General features: G+C 37.0%; 1 protein-coding gene across 3 annotated transcripts in view; it reads left to right on the top strand.

The window, feature by feature from the left end:
* LOC107723183 (clathrin light chain A-like) overlaps positions 1-9527 on the top strand; it is a 12761-nt gene extending 3234 nt beyond the window's left edge. The window contains exons 2-8 of one of the 3 annotated variants that reach the window (XM_016531718.1): positions 225-466; positions 2528-2556; positions 4721-4838; positions 4934-5045; positions 6299-6352; positions 7654-7689; positions 8827-9527. In XM_016531718.1, coding sequence (XP_016387204.1) covers positions 280-466; positions 2528-2556; positions 4721-4838; positions 4934-5045; positions 6299-6352; positions 7654-7689; positions 8827-8998 — 708 coding nt within the window. In that variant the 5' untranslated portion in view covers positions 225-279 and the 3' untranslated portion in view covers positions 8999-9527. The remainder of the gene's footprint in view (positions 1-224; positions 467-2527; positions 2557-4720; positions 4839-4933; positions 5046-6298; positions 6353-7653; positions 7690-8826) is intronic. The other 2 variants (XM_016531719.1, XM_016531720.1) reach the window with 2 other exon arrangements.
* Positions 9528-11516: the final 1989 nt, after the last annotated feature.

The raw sequence follows: 11516 nt of genomic DNA, 5'->3' as shown, positions 1-11516 counted from the left end.
CATAGGTTAAGCTTATGGGGCTGTCACGTGATGAACGAATGACTCGGAAAAACCCGAAGACTCGAACCAGGTGAACTACTTGACTAATTCCAGTACAGAACCTATAGGATGTTGCGCATGCGCGACTGAACCAATCACTCCCCGAGACGACTCGTTCTTCCCGAGTCACATTAAAGATTTGTTCAAAACGAACGAATCGTTCAAGAACGACCCAACACTAGAAGGCAGTAGGGTGTTTGTGTTTTCAGTTGTTCTCACTCCAAACACATTTAGCGAGCCATGGACGATTTTGATATGCTCAGTGCCCCTCAAGGAAGCGCAGGAAACGGTGTGGGGGCAGACGAGGACCCGGCGGCAGCATTTCTGGCCCAGCAGGAGAGTGAAATCGCGGGCATCGAGAATGACGAGGGCTTCAGCATCCTGGACAGCGGAGAAGTGCCTTCATCCCTGAACCAAGACCCCGACGGTGGGCTTACACGACATCGATAAAAAACAATTAAAATGACGTTACTCTCTTTATGATCTTAAAAATGATCAGTCAGACACCCAAGCAAAGAACTGTTTAACTCGCTCGTTAGCCAGCCAGCCAGCTAGCCTTCATTCAGAGCTCTATGTGTAACGTTATATGATGTAACGCGGAGTGTGTATAAATAATACGTGCTGTGCTGTGTATATAGATCACACTGCCAAAAACGTGTTCAAATAGCTATTTAAATGTCCTAATGTTTTACTTAATGGACTGGTAACGTTAGTTAAAGGAAGAAGGAAAATGACGTTATCTGTCGTTTACTCGGCTCTTTATGAATCTCCCTCTGGTAACATTAGACCTCTAATTTAACGGTTTAATTGCAATTTTATTCGGGTTCAGAGGAGATAATTTTCTCTTTCAACACAAATTTGGCGATTTTTGAGTCGATTGATTACTGTAGTAAGTTACCGTTAATGGTTGTATCAGCAAAATTCCAGTTCCTTGAACGTTGATGGAGTTTTTATTATATAATGATCTTTGGACTAAAGGCTGTGTGTGTGTGTGTGTGTGTGTGTGAGAGAGTAACGTTAGTTCCTATAACGTTATATATTTATAATGAAGTGTCCAGGCATCTTTTAGATTAGGTTATGACAGGACCACTGCTGTATATTCAAACGCATTGAGATGCCTATTTAGACAGCATTAAATGGCATCAAAGCCGCCATGGAAGTATAAAAAGCGTATTGCGTGTTTAAACGCGCCCTAATCCACGAAAATTAGTGATTTGAACCCACATTTGATGGCCAAAAATATTCTATTCAACAGTTCGAACATGCTTGTAACGTCCAGAAATGATTGACTCGAACGCGCCTGTCATGTTCGGCCAGAAATTATCGATTTGAACTCAACTGTGATGGCCAAAATGTTTTGTTTGAAAGATTCTATAGTGTCTTTGATGCCCAAAAACACTTACACATTTGGCAGATGCTTTTATCTAAAGCGAGTTGCATAAGGGATTCATATTTAATAGTTCATACGTTCACAGTTAGTCTTTTTAGGTAGGCAGCTCACTAGGTTTCAAGGCATACATTTCCATCACAAGTATCTCATGGCTGATTGAATCTCTACAAGTACCTAAACTATAATTACACCTTTTCAAATTAATTTAATACCATGGACTGACTGAAATTATAGTATTTTGGAGGCCTTTGTCTTGGTTTGTAATCACACCTTACATTATCAGTCTACACAAGTGTCTGGTATTCCCTTTTTACTGGCCGTTGGCTTGAATGTTGCTTTGGCCGAAAGTTTTGAATAAATGATGATGGGGATGTTGTTTCACAGGCACAAAGGCACGGTCTGACTTGGGTCTAGGATGATTGAAGACAACAGTCTTGGAGGTACTATGCAGTACAGTCTGCAGAAATTCAGTCAGGGCTGCATACTGTCTGTTCATTAATTCAGGCTTAGGTTAAAAATGTATTTTCATGTGCTGAAAATATGTAGTCTTTTATTAATTGTACTATAACTATGCTTAGTATGTATTTCTTGATGAAAATGTTGGTGTTGCTGATTAAATCACTTCTAGTAAAGAAATGCTACATGATGTTTTCCACTGATTCAGGAAGAAAGGAAAAGAAGTCAGCAAAACCAGAGACTTAGGCAGGAGGAAAGACTGTATATCCTGTCCCACAATTCAACACTAAAATAATGCTTTGTCATGGACTATACGTTATTGCAAAAGAACTGCTGTTTTTTTAAACCCTTTTTCACAGATGCCTTTATCCAAAGTGACTTCCATTGCATTCAAGTTATGCATAATTTTTCAGTTTCATGCATTCCCTGGGATTTAAACCCACAGCCTTTGCTTGTTGGCGGCATGCTCTACTGTTTGAGCTACAGGAAGGCTAAATAGCCTTTGTCTAATGTGTTTTCACTCAGTGACTGAGGGTGATTCATACAGATGGATTGTATGCGAAATTGCGAATCATGAAAAATTGACCGAAAACTGGCTATTTTTAACACATCCATGTTCTTCTCTCTCTTTTATCTTGGCAGGTGGAGCACTGAATGGAGATCTGCACGGGGTAAGACTTTGATGGCTTATTTCTTGTGTTCCATCAAACTCAGAACACAATTTTTTAAAATATTACATAGGAGTTGTATATTTTTTTTTAAATAGAATTGTCTTGAATGTATTTATAATACAGATGATAGGAAATGCAGTGTGCATGAGAACAGAACAAAAGACTAAATCTAGACTTGCTTTAAACCTTTGGTTCCTTTCAAGCACTGGTTCTAAATAGTCGTGTATATTAAGACAATGTTAGATGAATTTATTAACCCTGTAATTTGATACATGAATTTCTAAACATGATGAAAAATTTAAGTTTTTCAGCATAAAGTAAACATAAGGATAATTTTCATATTTTTTTTGATATTTCAAGATTAAAGCAACTTAGGTTTACTTGTTTATCCATACATAATTTTTTTGGAAAACCATCTTAAAATGTATCAAATAAGTAGGGCTGCCCCCTAATAGTCGACTAATCGTTAGTCGACCAGAAGAGGCTTGGAAAGGAAAAAAACTAAAATCCACATTGACAAAGTCACGCAGATCGTTAACAGCTGGTCTATGTGGTAATACAGTACATCCGGCAGGACATCCAAAAGCTCACCTATCATTCATCCACCACAAATATGGCTTATCATCTAAAATATGTAAGTATTAGCAGCTTTACATGGCCACTCAATCTAATGTTAACCTACACTGTAAAAAATGACTGTGAATTTAATGGTAAAAGACTGTAAAAATGCTACAGTAAAAACCTGTTAAATGGTTAACGGTAAATTCCCCTGATTTTTTTTTACAGTGTAGAGAAATGTGCGCTATTGAAGTGTCTGTGCGAAGTGTGGAAGCTGAACAGTAGCGCTCACTGCAGGACAGATGGAGGCACCAGTGCGCTCATTTGCTCTTAAAATACTCCGTCATTTTTGGTCATACAGATAAGAGTAATACATCTTTCAAATCTGTAAAGACTCTACGTTTATTCGTGTGCACTTACAATAAAAACAAAACGCGCTTTTGTAAAATAATGAAAGCAAACAGGATGCGCTTTCTGGCGTCTCGGTCTGTGAACTTGAGCGCGAAACTCCGTGTAGGCTATATCTTTGCCTTGCAGACGTTAAAAATATATCTATAGAGAGTGAAATGTCTACTTTCAAATGGAAGACAAATATTCTCAGAATATGTAATCCGTATGAAACATGCAAGGCGCTTATTAGGCTATGTAGGCAATTAAAGGCTCATTATAATGATTTAAATGGTTTATTAATAAACGTGCGATTAGTTGACTAATGCTTAAAATGAACGACTACTAGTCGTCCAGAAAAATCCTTAGTCGAGGGCAGCCCTACAAATAAGCTACATCAGGCTTTTGAGAAATGTTTTTCAAAATTATCATTGTATTGCATTGCATTATATGTCTTAAATGTCATGCTATTGGGAGATTTACATTACAAGCTATCAGAATTTCAGATTTTTATAGGAATAGCAGCAGCTACACTAAATTGTATATTTTTGCTCAGTTTGGGCCTCTGAATAAAACTCAGGTGTTTTTTTTTTTCCCTCAAGTATGAGCTCTATTTTCTCACTATATACCACACTCTATAGGCCAGGGATCCTCAAATCTGGCCCACGAGATCCACTTTCCTGCAAAGTTTAGCTCTAACCCTAATCAAACACACCTGAGCATGCTAATCAATGTCTTCAGGATCATTAGAAAATCACAGGTAGGTGAGTGTGATCAGGGTTGGAGCTAAACTCTGCAGCGCATTGGCCCTCCAGGGCAAGATTTGAGGAACCCTGCTATAGGCCATAAAAGCCTATTGTATCAAATGTGGTGCAATAAATAAAATGCATATGCAAACTTAAAAAACAAAACAAAAAAAAAGAAGCCTTAAGATGATAAACTGTTCCATTTTAAAATTGCTTTTATGACTTATCTTATATGACAGGCTTTACAGTGTAAACTTTGCCTGTGATCAGGAAAGTGAATGCCTAGTGTTACTAGTCACTCACATTTTAACAAGCCAGTTTTGTATTTCCAATTAAAAAATATAAACTTGAATAATTAAAATTGACAAATCACTCATCCAAATGAGTTGATGCTTTAAAGAAGTGCATCAACTAAATAGTATACTGAGATTGTATGGTTTGGACTGCTGATTATTGCTGCTTGTGTTCTGTAGGAGAGTAACGGTCCTTCAGATTTGTATGCGGCCATCTCCAGTGCTGATCGGTTGCAGGCAGAGCCGGAGAGCTTGAGGAAGTGGAGAGAGGAGCAGCGTGAGAGGCTGGAGCAGCTTGGTAACTTGAGCATAGATGCATATGTTCTCCTTAAGATATATTAAAACTATAAGGTTCATTTAGGGCTGACCGATGTTCCCTCTGCTGTTTTTTAGATGCTAACTCCCGTAAGCAGGAGGCAGAGTGGAAGGAGAAAGCGAAGCTGGAGCTGGAGGAGTGGCACACCAGGCAGAATGAGCAGCTGGAGAAGACCAAAGTCAACAACAGGTACACGACACTATTCAAGCAGCTGAATCTATAGAAGAGGCCTAGTTTCTCTCTTGCTGTTTTGGTTACAAAAGCACTAGAAAGTGCATGGCTTCTCCATCGTACTCGACATCAAGGTGTATGCTGGTTAAGTGTATTCAAAGGGAAATATTCTTTTTTTCTTAAAGGAATAGTTTACTCAAAAATGAAAATTGGCTGAAAATGTACTCGCCCCTCAGGCCATCCAAAATGTAGATGAGTGTGTATCTTCATCAGAAGAGATTTGAATTTAGCATTACATGACTTGCTCACCAATGGATCCTCTGCAGTGAATGGGTGCCGCCAGAATGAGTCCAAACAGCTGATAAAAACATCACAATAATCCACATGACTCCAGTCCATCAGTTAATGTCTTGTGAAGGCATTTGAACTTTAAACCGTTGCTTCTGGCCAAAATGCGAGTCTATAATCAAGAATAAACTTCCAGCAAGTTTTCAATTTTGGGTGAACTGTTCCATTAAAGAATAGTTGACTCAAAAATGGAACTTTTAATTTACCCAGCCTCATTTTTCAGTATAGTAAATAGTGGCTCAAACATTCACAACATTCAAAATACAAATTTTGAGTAACGTAAGAGTGAGGATAATTTTTGAGTGAGCATTCCTGTTATTTAGTCTAACCATTTTATGATGTTGTGACTAATGATATGAGAGGACAGTGAAGAAGCTATCTGACCTTGTTGAATGGTCATGTGATTGTGCCCTTGGGACTCTTCTGCAGTGTTTTGGATCATGCCGAAGCGGTTACTATATCTATGATTGCCACAAGATGTTGTATTTAGCTATTAGAATGGAATAAGGAGCTCTATGGAAAGCTCTTTCTGCTTCAGTGAAGCATTTGAATGAACTTTATCAATAGACGTGCTGAAAGGAAAGTAAGCGATATTGGGTCAAAAGTTACGTTTCCATTCCATCCCAGTGGAAATTATGAGTATGTTTTGGTACAAATAATATAAAAATAAAAATGACAGGTCTCCTCTTTCTGTAAAGCTGTCCTAATTCCTCTGAATGTGAATTCCTTGTTTCTGTATGTCCTGTTTGTCTCTGCCTTTCTCTCTCGTGTGCTGTTTTGTCTACTTTTATGTACTTGGCCTGGTCTTAACACTGGTATGGTAATACTGCAGTGTGTTCTGGCTCTGTATGAGTGTTATTTTTCTCCTTTTTACCACTCTCTCTGTTCTCTCCTGCTTCGCTGCTCTCCTCTGGGACTCCCAGGGTGCTGGATGAGGATTTCTACAAACAACCCTTCGCTGATCTGATTGGTTATGTGTATGTTGCTAAACTAACATCCTTTCTTTTCACATGCATCTCAATAACTCATTTTCCTGCATCTCAACTTTTTTTCATCACCTGTTCCTCTTACACAGTTCTAACCAAACTTTTGGTTAACTTCATATTAAAAACAGGGTTATATATATATATATAAATATATATATATATTTTTTAAAGAATAATTGGACATAATTCTGCACACTATGCATGTTGTCCATTTTTTCCGCCCCTCCCTCATGTTTGTTACATATCAGATTTTATATCCATCTTGCTCATTCAGTCTTGTCTCATTTGTCACATTTGTATTTTTTTCTTGTTAATTTTTCTTGATCATTTACAAAATGTTTAGCCATTTTTTTGTCATTTGTTTGTCATGCATTTGTCACAATGTCTGCACTTTCTTGATATTCAAAATATGTCTAAACATTTGTATAAATTAGTCAATGTTATTTATTGTCTAGCATTACTATTAATTGAGATTATTTATTATACTAGTTGTATTTAGTGCAGTAGTAGCGTCTCTGTAATACAGCGCTAGTGAATTTCTAAGCAACTACGTGTCTAGCCAGTCAATAAATAAATAAACCAGCCAGTGGTGCAATTGCTAAAATATTTATTTTTCCCTCTTATGTTTTGTGAACCAAAGTTCAACATCTTTTGCTTTCTAAATCTTTTTTTATCACTTTATATTAATTAAGGTGCACTAGATCTTTTATTTATTTATTTTTGATATCTTAATATTACATTATTGGTTGGCAAGACTGTAATTAATTTTGTTAGTGACTTCCATTTGATGGCTGATTCCAATCTCAACATGGTCAAATGTTTAGTTGATATTTTTTTTTTATTTATGTTTTTTTATAAACCGACTTGGTGTACCTTTATCCCATGGTTTGTACTTTGGCCGGACACCTAGTTGCTTCTGTTAGATGGAATATTTTAGAGTACGGTGTGCCTAGATTGAGCAAAGCTGTCCCAGACTAGAACTGTAACTGTCCTCTTAGTTCTGCAGCCCTCATCATAGACCTCTTACCGCTTCTGCCTATTCTGCAGATCTATTATAAACATTAGCTGCTTTTCTTTTGCTTGGTAAATGTCTCTCAACTGAAGCGCCAGTTGAGATACATCAATGACGGCTGCAAGCTAAGCGCACTTAGAAACACTCCTAAGATGACTTGGGTTTTGAACAGTGCATGCCTGCTTTGGTCATCTGCATAAATCTCATTTCTTTTGGTTTTCTATATATCTGACTTGTGATCTGTTTCTCCTTGTTTTTCTTTTCTCTATGCACCTTTAAGCACTCACATTAACCATCCTTGCTACCGCCTAGACCAGTTAAGTAAAAAAAAAAAAAAAAGTACAAAAAGAAAAAATAAAGACAAGACAACTAGATATGCTCAGGGAACAAACACCATTTATTGCCAATTTCTACACCAATGAATTGCTGTTTTTATTATCAACATGTTTCTGCTAAAATTAAGATTCTGGATGTCCTTTTGTGGTGATGTGTTGGTGCACTAGTCCTGTGCGTTGATGTAGTTGATTGTGACCGTGATTTACCTCATTGGCTTTTCATACCCATTTTGCTGTGCATATTGTGTGATAGTGGAGAAGCTAATGCAACTCTACTGGACTGAGTCCACGGCAGCGGAAAGGGTTGGTAACGGGCCGGGAGGAAACGGGAATAGTCGAATATGGTCTCCAAAAGCTCTCTGAAGATTTTTTTTTATTTTTTATGTTAAGAGCTCTTTAGCGTTTGGCTTGCCAGAAACTTGGTTTAGTTCCCCCATGCTCAGCAGAAGGCCCAGCTTTTGGTCACTGCCAACGCATGGCACTTTCAGCCTTTGCACAAAGATTTAGTGGTTAAAATAAGCTAATTGGCCTGTCATTCGCTACGTTGAAGCTAGGCTCATTAGCATACGCGATTCCTTGACATTCCTCAGACCGTCAAGAAACGAGGAATGTCCCACAATATAAGGACTTTCAAAGTACAACGAATTGTTTTAACCAACTGAATCGCTGTAAAATTTGATTGTGGCTGTTCTGGAACCTTTTCCTGCCTTCAAGATCAAGACTAGTTCTGGTAATGGTGGGTTGGGGGCATGATGCTCAAACTACCATCTGTTTTGGATGTGGTCACCTGAAGAATGTCTCTCTATGAATGTGTTCTTGTTGGATGTAAATAACCATTGAGTTTCACCCAGACACTGAGCTGCTTTGGTACACTTGCCTCTTACCTCCTAAAGAAGAACCTCAGGAAACATTTGAACCAATTTTAGAAGCTCCTTTTGGTAAACGCAGTTTCAAAAACCTGTGAGTTTGCTGGAAAGTAATTTTTCAGTCATGTCAAGCTCTCTAGTTTTTCTCATGATGTAAACATTCAGGAGGTCAGCGGTTGTGTGCTTAAGCGGGACGTGTCTGAGAGTGTTTCCGGTTTCTGTCCCAAGCTGATTGTGATCTCTCATCGGCAGGGCGGCCGAGGAAGCCATGGTGTCTGAGCTGGATGAGAACAGTCCCGGCACGGAATGGGAGCGCGTGGCGCGCCTTTGCGATTTCAACCCCAAGACTAGCAAGCAGGCCAAGGACGTCTCCCGCATGCGTTCAGTCCTCATCTCTCTTAAACAGGCCCCACTCGTTCGCTAAGCTCTGCCTCTGGAGTCTTTTAAAACCACAAGTCCCAGCAGCCATTGGGTTTCACAACATTGATTGATTCCTTTGTGGTCCCATCCCAATGGTTTTGAGCTCAATTTCCATATATAAATAATCTATATTATAACATAATATGGGTTTATCTATATATATTTAATCTATAAATATATACATATATATAACAATGTTGCTCAGATTGTTTTTATTTTTGGTGTCTATTTTAAGGACCAAACTCCATGTTCATTTTTCCATGTAGAGACGGTGTGTGGCATTGTGACACTATCAATCTATGCATTTCCCTCATAAGCTGTTCGGGAATACAGTACTAAACGTCTTGTGTATGTTGTATACAGATGGTGGATATTAGCCTGTGTGTGTTTGTAACTATGTACATAAAGACTGGTCCTCTACACTTCATTGTGAGATTATGGCACAAGTTGTTGAAGAACAGCGCTGTACCCCAGTGAATGTCGCCTCATGTTTTCCATTCTGTTTCAGTATGATTAAACACATTTGAAATGTTTGAAAAGTGTTTGTGAAGCAATTTTTGTTGTTGTTGTTTACATTGTTTGGGAAAAGAAAAATGAATACTTTCTGTAATGATAAATATGTGGGAAATATTCATTTGTGCATGTAAGAACTAATTTGATGTCTGCTCGTTAAGATATTAAAACGTAATCCAAGTTTGGAGTGTTACGCCATGGTTACTATAGTCGAGCTGTTTAGATTTTTTACATTAGGTTATTTTTAGCACTTGACAATGTTTTAATTTTAATTTCCTTTTTCAGGTCTAGCATTTTTCTAGACTCCAGGGGCCTCATTTATAAAATGTGCGTACGCACAGATTTGATCTTAGAGTGTGCGTTCGTTAAAATCCACGGCAACGTTCATATTTATAAAAACGGTCTTTGACGTGGAAAAGTACCTACCGCCACGTCAGTGTCTGAGCAGACGTACGCACTTTTCCTTGTGGCAAAGTCGGAGTACTGCAGCTATTTGAACATCTAAGCTGCAATAATAATAAAAGCGGTGTACGTGCAAGCACCGAATTCATCATAAACAACAAAGATGCAGTGTAAGAGATTAATTGTGCAGTGTAGCCAGATTTTTTATTAACGGGAGTTTTTGCAAGATTAAACTGACCTTTTTAGCAGCCTAATGTTGAGAGTTTTTTTACTCGCTTTTTGTAGTTTATTCCATGTTTTTTTATGATTTTATTTTACAAGAGAACTTGCGAAGTCTTAATTTACTACTAATGTGTAAAATAGAAAAAAAAATGCTTAAACGCATCTCCGACTGTTTTGTCTGTGTAGCCTATAAGAATAGGCCTATGTCGTGCAATAACGGTTTTAATATATTCAATTCAATAACAATGTTAACCGTTTTCATTTATAACATCTGCTGCTTTGCTTCTGTGAAAATAAATAGAGAAATCAGCCTTAAACTTTGTTTTTGTCATTTACATCAGTTATATTTGTATTGCATAAAATACACTAAATATTTTTGTGTCAGTACATTAATGGCACATTTGAGCAGCATTAGTAAACTGTGTAAATATAAAGAAATGCCAAATCACATGCAGGTTTTTTCAGACCGGAGACCATAATCAAGTAATAATTAATTTTATTATGATATGAAACGTCCAATTTTTCTTTCAATAAAGTTTTTAAAGTTTTGCAAGAATTTCGTAATACTAAACTTTAACTGACCTTTTTAGTAGCCTAATGTTGAGAGTTCTTTACTCGCTTTCTGTACACAGTTTATTCCATGTTGTTGTTGTTTTTTATTATTTTACGAACTTGCGAAGTCTTGGTTTACTACTAATGCGTAAAATAGAAAAAAAAATGCAGAAACTTATCTCGACTGGTTTGTCTGTGTAGCCTATAAGAACAGGCCTATGTCGTGCAATAATGGTTTTAATATATTCTATTCAATAACATTGTTAACATTGTTTTTATTTATAACATCTGCTGCTTTGCTTCTGTGAAAATGAATAGAGACATCAGCCTTAAACTTTGTTTTTGTCATTTACATCAGTTATATTTGTATAAAATACACTACTTTGTGTCAGTACATTAATGGCACATTAGAGCAGCATTAGTAAACTGTGTAAATATAAAGAAATGCCAAATCACATGCAGGTTTTTTCACCGGAGACCATAATCGTGTAATTTATTTTATGATATGAAACGTCCAATTTTTCTTTCAATAATGTTTTTTAAAGTTTTGCAAGAATTTCGTGATACTAAACTTTTTATTAGTTGTCATAGCAAGTGATTTTAAAAGTAGGATGGCTCACTTTTTATAAGATGACTGAAAATTTTACTTGAATTCGTAGTTTATTCTTACTTTTGGAAACCTAATTGTTTTAGATTTACTACAACAACTACTACTACTACTACTATTATTTCTGTTGTTTCTAGAAGTAGTAATTTTGATAATAGTCAATCGAAAAAATATAACCACACACACATTGTTTGTCCACAGAATAATTACACATTATTAAATAAAA

This window comes from Sinocyclocheilus rhinocerous, unplaced genomic scaffold (assembly GCF_001515625.1).
Source record: "Sinocyclocheilus rhinocerous isolate Xijiao unplaced genomic scaffold, SAMN03320098_v1.1 scaffold1325, whole genome shotgun sequence".
Taxonomy (NCBI): domain Eukaryota; kingdom Metazoa; phylum Chordata; class Actinopteri; order Cypriniformes; family Cyprinidae; genus Sinocyclocheilus; species Sinocyclocheilus rhinocerous.
The sequence above is the reverse complement of the archived record's forward strand: the minus strand, read 5'-3'. Positions and strand labels throughout refer to the sequence as shown.